The sequence below is a fragment of the Melopsittacus undulatus genome, chromosome 9, assembly GCF_012275295.1.
Source record: "Melopsittacus undulatus isolate bMelUnd1 chromosome 9, bMelUnd1.mat.Z, whole genome shotgun sequence".
Classification (NCBI taxonomy): Eukaryota; Metazoa; Chordata; class Aves; order Psittaciformes; family Psittaculidae; genus Melopsittacus; species Melopsittacus undulatus.
Window position 1 is genome coordinate 38753340 of NC_047535.1, and position 11223 is coordinate 38764562.

The window sequence follows — 11223 nt, forward strand, 5'->3', positions numbered from 1 at the left end:
GTGGTGATGGCAGCAGGTGCCAAAGCAAGGGGTGGCAGGTGAGGCACAGTGCTTTAATGGTGCAGACAGTGCCCGGCCGTCTTGGCAGTCCTCATTCCCGGTGTGTCTTCCCTGGCTCCGTTGCCAGGCCGTCCCTGCAAGAGAGGGGCAGCATGAGCAGGGCTGGCTGGGGCCGCGTTTACTGGGAGCACTGGTGTGGGGCTGCAGCCGGAGGGGCGTTCGCTGGGTCCGGTGGCACTCCCCGGGGGACACTCGGGACATGCAGGGATGGGGGGGGGGCTCACGGGGGTGCCGGTACCGGGCTGGGCGGTGGGGAGGCCGCGGCGCGGGGGTGGCAGCGGTCGGGGCCCGGTGTCGGTCGGGACTCACCGGGGCGGGCAGTGCCGCTCGCCAGTGCCGTTGCGTCCGGCCCGGCCGGCGGGGGAGAAGGAGTGAGCGCGGGGCCGAGCGGGCTCGGGACCGGTGCCGCGGCGGGCGGAGGGGCCCGTCCGGTAGCAGAGCGCGGCCACCGCTCCGCCGTAGGCTCGCCAGGCCAGGCGCACCCCGAGCAGGCTGAGGCACAGCCAGAGCAGCAGCAGTTGGCACAGCGCGGCCCGCACGTCCTGCGCTGCCCACTCGGCCGCCAGCTCCCGGCCCAGCGCACCCAGCGCCCTCCACGGCGCCTGCCAGCCCGCAGACATGGCTGCCGGGCGGCACCGAGGGCTGCCTGTTCCGGGGGGCCGGGCCTGCGCTGCGGGCGGGGCCGTCATGGCGGACAGCGCGGAGGAGGGGTTGTACTCACGGCAGCTGTGAGCAGCGGGTCCGGGACGGGGGCTGTGGGTCCTGCCCCCGTGTCCCGCTGACGGCCCGGGCCCCACAGGTACGTGCTGGGCGCTGGCGCACGCCGGGTGTCCGGGGCAGCGGTGCTGGTGTCGGGGCTCCGGGGGACAGGAGCGCAGGTGGCAACGGCGCTGGTGCTGGCAGGGACCGGGCGCGTCGTGTTGCACGACCGCGGAGAGGCCTCCGTAGCCGACCGAGCCCAACAGGTACCGCGGGGCCGGGGGGGGGGGGTCCCGGTAACAGGGACTGGTACAGATGAGTGTCTCGGTGATGGGAGGAGGGCGATGCCGGTATTGGGGGCAGGTCTGGGTGGGGATCCTCGTAATAGGCATGGGCAGAGGGCCTTGTAACGGGTAGGGTACAGACAAGGGTCCCAGTAATAGGTACAGGTATGGATGGGGCTCCCCCATAATGGGTCTGGGTATAGAGAGGGGTCCTGGTAATGGGTACAGATACCAGTGAGGGTCCCAGTACTAGGTACTGGTGTAGGGGGATTTCACAGTAATGGGTGTAGGTGCAGCTGAGGGATCCCTGTTGCATTGGTATGGGGTGAGGGGGCTCCCAGTACCAGACATGTGGGGTCCTGGTAAGAGTGTGGGATGGGTGGTTCCTGTCACGGCTACAGCCCATGGAGCCCCCTCATTGTCACGGGTAGGGCCCATGAGGTGTCCGTATCACAGGTGTGGTCCTCATCAGAGGGCCCATACCAGCATGGGCAGGGTCCTGTGGGGCATTCTGCTGTGGTGAGCAGCACCCCGAACCTGCCCTATGCCCACCCCACAGTTCCTCCTGCGGGAGAGCGACATAGGGCAGAACCGAGCCGAGGCGTCCCGGCGGGCCCTGGCCGAGCTGAACCCCCGTGTGGCAGTGGTGGCTTACACCGGGGAGCTGTCAGAGGCCTTCCTCACCTCCTTCCAGCAGAGCCCGTTCACAGCACAGGCACATGTGGTGGTGCTGACCGAGTCCCCGCTGGAAGAGCAGATCCGCATTGGGAACTTCTGCCATGCCCAAGGCATCTACTTCATCGTGGCTGATGCTAAGGGGCTGGCAGGGTAAGAGGTCTCTGTACAGGGTCCTGCCACTGGTTCTGGGTCAGCTTGTCCCCAGAGTCCCCAGCCCTGCTCTGCAGCCCATCTCCCCATCCCACTGGCATTACTGCTGTGTCCAGGGAGGACCTGGCAGTGCTCAGGTGAGGTGGCTTCTCTGGCAAAACCCCATCTGTCCTGTTCAGGCAGCTGTTCTGTGACTTTGGGGAGCACTTCATCGTTAATGACCCAGCAGAAGGGGAGCCGGTTTGTGCTGCCGTGAAGCACATCTCCAAGGTAGGACAACAGCTGTTGCAGGCTCCCCCAAAACACTGCTGCCTCCCCCAGGACCCCCTCCTCACGTCCCTTCCGCTCCTCAGGGCAACCCAGGCATAGTGACATGCGTGGGGATGGAGGGCAGCCGTGGCCACCTCTTCAGTGATGGTGACCTGGTGACATTTTCTGGTGTGGAGGGGATGACGGAGCTGAACGATCAGGAGCCTGTCCCCGTGCGAGTGATGGGTGAGCCACCAGGGAATCCTGGCTGCTCCATCTGAGGTCTGGTGAACTCGCTGCATCCTTGGTGGGCACCATGACATTCATCCCCTCCTTGTCCCCAGATGCCTTCAGGCTGAAGATCGGTGACACCAGGTCCTTCTCACCCTACTGCTGCAGGGGCTTGGTTTCGCAGGTGCGCCTGCCCCAGGTGCACTCCTATGTAAGTGCCCCCTTGGCCCCATGGTGCTGCCACATCCTGCCATGCCTCAGGCTGGCTGACGTGCTCACCTCAGCCCTGGTGCTGTGTTGGCAGAAGCCCCTGTCCCAGGCACTGGTAGAGCCCAAGATCCAAGTGTCAAATCCTGAGGAGCTGCCGCGCAGCCGCAGCCTGCACGCTGCCTTCAGGGCCCTGCACGCTTTCCGTGAGGAGCAGGGTCGCCTGCCCCGGCCAAGGGCACTGGTGAGTCCCTGTCCTGCCCCTTCCCACCCTCCCAGCTCCCACCACCCTGCCCGGGGCTGCCCTCACCCCTCTGCCCACAGGCAGATGCCGAGCGGGTGCTGGAGCTGGCGTGGAGCCTGGCAATGCAGCCGGGTGCCCTGGACGAGGACGTCGTGAGAGCTTTTGCCAGCGTCAGTGCAGGGGATCTGTGCCCTGTGGCTGCTGTTGTCGGGGCCGTGGCAGCCCAGGAAGCCCTAAAGGTGAGCGGGATGGGGTTCTCTGGCCCTGTGATCCCGCTGGTCGTGCTCTGTAGCGTCTGGTGACCACGAGAGGGCACTTGCTGCCTGTCTGGGGACGCTGGGCTGAGCAGCAGGGCTGGGCTGGGATATGGGGACCCTGTTGGCCATGGACCTGGACCAATAGGGCCCCGTTTGCCCCAGGCCATCACTGGGAAGTTCCTGCCCCTGGACCAGTGGTTGTACTTTGATGCCCTTGAGTGCCTGACGGTGGAGGGAGTCACTCAGCTGACAGAGGAGGACTGTGTCCCGGTGAGAGCACGCACAGAGGGTGACCTGGGTACCAGGGTGTTGCGGAACTGTGCTCATGCAGTTCCTCCATCTCAATAGAGGGGCTCTCGCTATGATGGGCAGATTGCCGTCTTCGGGGCCGCATTCCAGGAGCTGCTGGGCCGCCAGAAGTACTTGGTGGTGAGCTGGGGTGGGCACCAGGAGAGGCTGCAGAGCAGGCAGCAGTGCCTGGGGAGCTGCAGTGGCTCTGCCCTGGCAGGTGGGAGCCGGTGCCATCGGCTGCGAGCTGCTCAAAAACTTTGCCATGATGGGGCTGGCGGCCGGGCCAGAGGGGGACCTCACTGTCACTGACATGGACACCGTCGCCCTCTCCAACCTCCATCGGCAGCTCCTCTACCGTTCAGCGGATATAGCGGTGAGGCACCTCGATGCAGTGCCAGAGGGCACCCTGCCTGTCCTGCTGCCCCCACTGGGCTGTGGGGTGGGGAGAGTTGCTCACCCTCTCTCTGCCTGGGCAGAAGCCAAAGTCGGTGGTGGCTGCAGCGGCTGTGCGGCGCATGAACCCTGATGTCAGAGTGACAGCTCGTCAGGATCAGGTGGGACCTGCCACCGAGATGCTCTACGGGGATGACTTCTTCCGGCACCTGGATGGTGTTGCCAGTGCCCTGGACACACTGGAGGCACGTGAGTGCTGGGAGGGGTAAAGGGGCCATGGCCATGGCCATGCCCTCCGGCTCCCCAGCACCCCTGGCTCCCTGCAGGTGCCTACTTGGAGAGCTGCTGCTCCCGCTCCCTCACACCACTGCTGGACGCGGGTACGGAGGGACCACGGGGGAACGTACTGGCCATGGTGCCCCACCTGACCAAGCTGCTGGCGCCGGCTGCTGCCCCTGAGGATGTCACCTTCCCCCTCTGCACCCTGCGGTACTTCCCTCACACCATCCAGCACACACTGCAGGTAGGCTGTGCCACACCGGCACCAGCACCCAGTGAGAAGCACCGGGACCTTTGTCTTCGTTTCCCATTTCCTGGCAGTGGGCCACATGCAGGATATGGCCCCAGCTGCTTCCTGCTGGCAGCACAAGCTCTACCACTGGCCCCAGCCCCAGCATGGCCTCTCCCTCCCCCTGGGCTTGGGCTGGGGGGGATGTGATTGTGGGATCCCAGTGCTCAACACCCGCTCCCCCTCCACAGTGGGCCCGTGATGAGTTTGAGGGGCTCTTCCAGCTGCCTGCGGAGCATGTCAACCGCTTCATGGTGTGAGTGGGCCTGGGGGAGTGGTGTCAGGGGATGGGGAGAGGGGGACAGACCACCGTGTCCCACCTGGGTGCCCTGGGGAACTGCTCCCAGGCCAGCAGCAGTGGTGCCTGGTTTTGCAGAGATCCAGCTTTCCCAGAGCAGCTGCCAACAGGGAAGGCTGTGGAGGTCCTGGAACAAGTGCGGAGGATCCTGCAGGAGCGGCCACGGGACTGGCAGGACTGCGTGCGCTGGGCCTGCAGGCACTGGCAGAGCTGCTACCATGATGCCATCATCCAGCTGCTGCACACCTTCCCCCCGGAGCATGTGAGCACAGTGTCCATGGGGCTGGCACCCCCAGCATCACCTGCCCTGTGCTGCCCACCCCGCTGCAGCATCCCAGGGCCTGACTTTACCCTTCCTGTGCCAGGAAGTCAGGCCGGGTGTCCCCTTCTGGACATGGGACAAGACCTGTCCCCATCCACTGGTATTCGACCCCGACAATGTGAGTGCATAGGAGAGCTGTGGGGTCCCTGCTGGGGACAGCACGGGCAGGGTCACAGCTGAGCCTGTGCTGGGGGTACAGTGCATGCTTGACTGTAGTTGTGCTCCCTCTGCCACAGCCCACCTGGGGATGCCAGGCCCTGGGCTGGGTCTGTCCTTGTCTCCTGATCAGGAAGGCATTTCTGATGCCCATGTGTGCTCTGTGGCTGGAGGAGGAGAGGCACCTCCATCTCTACCTGAGTGCAAAGCCAGGCTGCTCTGCAGTGCAGGCAGTCTTTGTGTGGGCTTGTGAACCACCCCAACAAGGCACTCCATGGCCCCCACTCTGCCCCACAGGACACCCACCTGGAGTACATCATGGCTGCTGCCCACCTCTTTGCCCAGTCACACAAGATACCACCATGCAGTGACCGTGCATCTGTCCAGACTGTCCTCCGCACTGTGGTCCTGCCACCCTTCGTGCCCCAGGAGGGATTCCAGATGCACCTCGCAGAGGAGCAGGAGGAGGTACCAGCAGGTGATGCTCCCTGGGTCCCCCAGGACATGTCCCCAGGCTCCTGGGTCCAGCCTGGTGGTAGTGGGGCTGCAGTGCTGCTCATCCCTGCCCCAGCACTCAGACTGAGAGGGGGGCACCGTGCCATGCCCCCCACAGTGCCTGGGTACCACCCATGGGGTCCTTGTGCCACCAGATGGCGAGAGACTGGAAGAGCTCACCCGGGACCTGGAGCAGCAGAGACAGGAGCTGATAAGGGGTGAAGAGGCACAAGTGCCCCTAATGGAGCCCATCCACTTCGAGAAGGTACCCAGGGCTATACAGGCAGCCCTGCTCAGCCTGGGGGGGGTTTATGTCCCCCCGGGGATGCTAATCTCCCCATACTCTTCCCCACAGGACAACGACATCCACATAGACTTTATCACAGCAGCATCCAACCTGCGTGCAGAGAGCTACAGCATCCCTGCCGCCAGTCGGCTGATGGTAAGATGGGTAACCCATGGGGGTCCCTGCCTGTGCAGGGGTCTCCATCCTGTGAAGGGCAGCCAGTGACACCCCTCCTGTCCTCAGAGCAAGCGGATAACAGGGCGGATTGTGCCTGCCATCATCACCACCACAGCGGCTGTGGCTGGGCTGGCATGCCTGGAGCTCTACAAGCTGGTGTGGGGGTGCCGGGACCTCAGTTGCTACCGCAACAGCAACTTCTCCCTGTCTGACTGCCTGCTGCTCCGCTTCCAGCCCCTGCCATCCTCCGTCTACTGGGTAGGTCTTTCTTTCCCAGGGCAGGATGGGGCTGGGGGGGACACCCAGGGGTCTTGGGGTGCCCTAGTTCTCAGTGACAGCTGGTGTGGGGCCGTGCCAAGGGGACCTAGGAGCAAGGCCATGCAGGAGGGACAGGCCTGGCCATGAGGCTCCGGAAATGGATCAAGGTACTGCAATGGACTGGGCACACTGCCAGGCAGTGAGAAACTAGCTCCTTCCTGCAGCCGCCCCCCAGGACCAAGTGGCTGCCACTGTCCCACTTGCTCCAGCTTTGGGCCCAACTGGGACACTGTGGGGTGTCCATGGGGCTGAGGCAACCCCACTGCCCCACAATGGGCCTCATGATGATCCCCACAGCCAGGGGGCCACAGCAGCCGTACACATCTGGCTTATGGAAACCAGCTGTAGCAGCCAGAGTGCAGCTGGCACCGGGCCTGGAAGGGCTGTCCGGGGGGAGCGGGGCCGGGGGTCCTGGTGGCGGGGGGCCAGGCTGCCGGGGGGAGCGTGGGGGCCGGGGCAGGCCCAGATTGGGACCGTCTGGGCAATAGAGGCCCCTTTGTCTGGGGGTTTATGGCGTGCGAGGCAGCCCTTCCGGCATGGCAGGAAGCACCGATTGGAACCAGATTGGCCCGGGGGGCCCAGGGCCGGGGGCAGGAAGAGGGGGAGGGAGGCACATCCACTGCCTTACACCAGCTCCAGCCCTGCTTCAGGCTGCCCCGCAGCCCCCTCACACTCCACTGCCTGCCCAGCCCGCTGCAGTGTGTCTGCCATGGCTCTGGGTTGGCACCAGCCCTGGGTGGAGGATGCTGCTGGCGCTGGCCATGCCCTCAAGTCCCTGCAGAGCACCTGGCACCTCTGTGGCACTCAGTGGGATGTTCTGTGTCCGGCTGCTTAGCCACGGTGGGAGCACATGTCTCCTGTGGCATGACCTGTGGTCCTGCACGGCCTGGGGAGCCCACCTTGGGGACAGCCTCAGAGGGATGGGGGTCCTGGGATGGACAGTGGTGTTTCCTCTGTGCTGGGCAGTCGCTGCCCTGGTGAAGATGGGGTTAAGCCCTTTCCACCCTGGTGGGATAAGTGCAGGCAGCAGAAGGTGAGAAGGCAGCAGAAGGCAGAAGGTGAGAAGGCAGCAGGAGGCAGGAGGGGAGCAGCCAGGTGTGAACACCCCTTCCCGAGCAGGGCTGTGGCCAGGGCCAGGCGGGATCTGGTGCTGCCCGCAGCTAGGGCAGATGGCAGCACAGCCGTGCCAGACACATGGGGCTGCATCCGGCACTCGGCCCCAGGGCTGGTGCCTTGCTGGCCCCCTCGGGCAGGAGCTGGGTTTGAAGGGGGGGGGGGGGCAGAATGACATGAAGGCGTGAGAAGAGGCGATTGTGTGGGGCTGGGCAGCACTTCAATGGTCCTTTGTGCATGTTTCCTGGCCCGGGGTTGGGGACAGGGACAGCCCCACACCAACCCTGGCCCTTGCAGTGGTGTTGGGGTCACTGGACCCTGATGGTGCTGGAAGGGGGGGATGATAGCCGTGCTCCTATTGCCCCCCAGGCCCAACAGTGGTAGGTGGAGGATTGTGCCCCTCCATCTCCCTGGATCTCAGCAGGGCTGGGAAAACAGTTGTGTCCCCCATTGCCTCTGGACTACTGTGTGTCCCTGTCTCCCTGCCTCAGACTGATCTCCTGCTGTACCCAGCCCTCATGCCCACCAGTCCCTGCTTTATGGGGCTGGGCAGCCATGATGTGGGGTGCCAGTGCTGGCTGCTACCCTGCACTCCCACTTGCAGTACTGTGGGCGGGAGTGGAGCTGCTGGGACCGGCTGGAGATGCGGGCAGTCAGCGCAGATGGGGAGGAGATGACAGTCCAGAACATACTAGACTGGATGCAGGTGAGCCCTGTGTGGGACCCAGCACCCAGCTGGATCACCCTGGCAGGATCCTGACACCCACCTCTTGCAGAGGACACATGGCCTGACCGTCACCGTGCTCCTGCACGGTTTCACTGTGCTCTATGACAGTGGGGAGAACGAAGGAATACGAGCCCTGATGCGGAAACAGAGGTAGGTCCACAGCTCTGGGCCCAGTCCTGCCCTGGGGGTGCTGCCAGACACATCTTCCTCCATCCTGAGCTGCTCCAGCTGCAGCTCCCAGCCAGCTGCTGGATAAACATCCTGCCGGCAGCACTTCCCATGGCGGGACCCCTGCCCGGCCCCTTCTGCCGGCCCCTACATCCCTGCAGCCTGACCAGGCACCCCAGAGGGTCCTAGGACTCCCCTGGGGCACCAAGGCAGACTAGGGGGGCCAAAAGAGAATCCCAAGACCCCCTTTCCCTGCTACAGGTTATCAGCGACCCTGGAGGATGCCGGGGAGCCACAGCAGCGGGTGCTGAAGCTGGATTATGTGTGCGAGGAAGAGGATGCTGAGGCTGAAGTTACCCGTCCCCCTCTCATGTGCTTCCTACCCTGAGTGAGGGGCTGGCATCCCCACCCCATGCAATAAAAGCTGCAGGATGCATTGACCCTTGTCACAAAACCCCATACATACCCCAGAGCTGGGGTGCAGGCAGCCCAGGATAAACATTGCTGTGCCCATACCGTACAAAACCGGGGTTTATTTACAGCAGAGGAGGGCACGGGCAGGGCTAAATGTAGCCAATAACATCGTTGCAGATGATGGGCTGGCGGCTGCGGCTGTTCATGAGAGCAGTGAAGCGGTGGAAGTCCGTGGCCAGCTGGGCAATGTTGCTGTGGGACTGGTGGAAGCAGGCACCCTTGGGCTGCCCGCCCAGCCCCAGCGGGCAGGAGAAACGCTTGGTGGCTTCCCGGCCCCCTGCCCGGGCAGCCTCGCCTCCGCGAGGCCGGGCCATGTTGGCCAGCTTACGGCGCACGTTGCCTGAGAGGCTGAGCAGGAAAGCAGGAGGCTTGGCCAGCCGGCGGGAGGGCTCAGCACCGGCTCGGCGCCGGGGTTCGGGGCCCACCTCGGGCAGGTCCATCCAGTTCTCTACCAGGTCAGCAAAGCAGTTGTCCCCCAGCACTAGGGGCTGTCGGTTCCGGCTCTGTGACAGCAGCGCCACGGTCCAGTCCTGTGTGTCGCTTGGCTCCAGTGCCCTCCACTGCTCGAGGCAGGCGTCCGAGGTGGATTTGGGGCGGATGCGGCGGGCGGGTGCAGGCGGGGGGGCAGTGGGGCCGGCCGAGAGCCGGTGTGCGCGCTGGCAGGGCAGCGGGTGCCGCCGCCGCACCGGAGCCTCTTCCTCGCGCCATGTGCCTCCCGACGCCTCCGAGTACCCCGAGTCAAACTCCAGGCTGCGCTCGCTGGCTGGGGGGGAGCGGGTGGCCGGGCCCCCCCCCACCTCCTCCTCACCCCCTGGCTCCAGGCTGCAGGCTGAGTCCGCTGCCGAGCCGGGGCGCGGGGGGCATGGGGCACGGGGGGCCCCAACGACGGGATGTGGTGCTGGCCGTGTGCTGTGCATGTGCACCCGTGGTGCTGCCCCAGCCTCCCGCTGGCACCCCTGCTGGGAAAAGGGCAGGTCAGTGAGTTCGTCCCCACTCCCCCCAGCCAGCACTATGACCCCCATTCTGTGCCCCCCATGCCCCCAGCCCCGGATCAGGTGGGCTTTGCTGGCAGAGCAGGGCGTGCAGCGGGGAGCAGGACACAGGTTCCAGCTTGCCTGCAGCCCCGGGCCCCGCTTTCCTGCGGCTCCTACGTGGAGCCAGGCGGCGTGCAGCAGCATGTCAGGTGAGCAAGCAGGCACCCAGCCCCGGCCGTGCCTGCGGGAAATGACACAGGGCCACGGCACGTAGGAGCCGGGCGCCCCACTGCCCCCCAGCTGGCCCCTCAATCCCCCCCCAGCGCGGTGGGATGGCAGCCGGGACACCCGATGGGCAGGACCCTGCTCGGTGGCACAGGGCAGGCTGCAGCCTCGGGGCACCCAAGGATGCTGGGGTGCGGCGCTCACCCCACGCGTTGGCAGGGCCACCCCACCCACCCTGTGCCCTCTAGCCGGGGACACCGGCTGACGTCAGGGTGCAGCCAGGCCTGTGCCCAGGGCCAGGGACCCTCAGCAGTGGTGGGGAGTGTGGGGGGCTGGGGAGCAGGGCCCGAGCGGAGCGTGGCCTGACGGGCGCTGGAAGGGGCGGCTGGCTCCTGCAGCTGGGCCGCTCCTCTCTCTTGAATTCCTATTGTCTGAACCCAAAAGCAGGGTGTTACGTCCGCTTTCCTTTCTGCTCTGGAGCCACGGGAAGCCGAGCAAGCAGGAGGGATCGCTCCCCGGTCGCAGTAAACCCGTCCCCCCTGGCCGACACCAACGGAGCTGCTGGCCGTGCTGTCCGTGTCCCAGTCCCTGTCTCAGTTCCCGTCCCCCTCCCCGCTGAATGGAACCCCCCCATCCAGCCCCACTGCCGACGTGCCACCGCTCCGGGCTGCCCTGTCCCAGCGCCGGCCGGGGACGCCGTCGCACCGGCCGGTGGGGAGCCGGGCAGGCGGGCGGCAGGCCCAGGGGAGCCGGCTGGGCCACCCTGTCACCGCCTGTCCCGCAGGGCAGCGCAGCTGGGCGGCAGTGCCGCTAGCACCCGACGGCCGGACACCGCGTCCCACGGACACCCGCGACCCCGCGGTCACCCCCGTACCCCGCGCCGCCTGGGCCTCGCCGTGATGTCACGGTACTGATGTCACCGGCTATGCCTTACATCACGGCGGTGCCCGGCTGGGCTGCCCCGTCCGCTCCCGGTGCCCGCGGCAGCACTCACCCGGTAGGCGCCGAGCTGTCCGGGGCAGGAGTCCGGGCGGGCGCTGTGCATGCCCGGCCCAGCCCAGCCCAGCCCCGCTCCCGGTCCCGGTCCCGCCGGTGCCGGCGGCGGAGCAGTAGCAGCGGAGCGCGCCCGTCCCCGCCGCCTCCCGGCGCTGCCTGGGCGGTACCGCCCCGCCCGGCCGC

The 11223-nt window shown here is 66.0% G+C and overlaps 3 protein-coding genes across 4 annotated transcripts; 1 reads left to right on the forward strand and 2 right to left on the reverse strand.

The window, feature by feature from the left end:
* Window positions 1-32: 32 nt before the first annotated feature.
* TCTA (T cell leukemia translocation altered) lies at window positions 33-720 on the reverse strand. Its single transcript, XM_034066174.1, has 2 exons — window positions 370-720; window positions 33-134 (listed from the first exon to the last, which is right to left on the reverse strand). The coding sequence occupies exons 1-2, from the start codon at window positions 678-680 to the stop codon at window positions 92-94; spliced, it is 354 nt and encodes a 117-aa protein (XP_033922065.1). The 5' UTR covers window positions 681-720; the 3' UTR covers window positions 33-91.
* On the forward strand, window positions 644-8811 carry UBA7 (ubiquitin like modifier activating enzyme 7). Its single transcript, XM_034066169.1, has 23 exons — window positions 644-788; window positions 860-1025; window positions 1603-1871; window positions 2051-2141; window positions 2225-2366; window positions 2465-2562; window positions 2656-2802; window positions 2883-3041; window positions 3222-3329; window positions 3408-3488; window positions 3568-3723; window positions 3827-3992; window positions 4070-4266; window positions 4503-4567; window positions 4688-4871; window positions 4975-5049; window positions 5385-5565; window positions 5738-5847; window positions 5938-6024; window positions 6112-6303; window positions 8081-8182; window positions 8253-8353; window positions 8633-8811. The coding sequence occupies exons 1-23, from the start codon at window positions 679-681 to the stop codon at window positions 8757-8759; spliced, it is 3114 nt and encodes a 1037-aa protein (XP_033922060.1). The 5' UTR covers window positions 644-678; the 3' UTR covers window positions 8760-8811.
* A 73-nt stretch (window positions 8812-8884) lies between these two features.
* On the reverse strand, window positions 8885-11183 carry INKA1 (inka box actin regulator 1). Of its 2 annotated transcripts, none has more exons than XM_034066263.1 (2): window positions 11039-11183; window positions 8885-9801 (listed from the first exon to the last, which is right to left on the reverse strand). In XM_034066263.1, exons 1-2 carry the CDS (start codon window positions 11087-11089, stop codon window positions 8935-8937), a joined length of 918 nt encoding a protein of 305 aa, XP_033922154.1. In that variant the 5' UTR covers window positions 11090-11183; the 3' UTR covers window positions 8885-8934. The 2 variants fall into 2 exon arrangements, with proteins under 2 accessions (XP_033922154.1, XP_033922153.1); XM_034066262.1 differs by having other exon boundaries at window positions 8885-9804.
* Window positions 11184-11223: the final 40 nt, after the last annotated feature.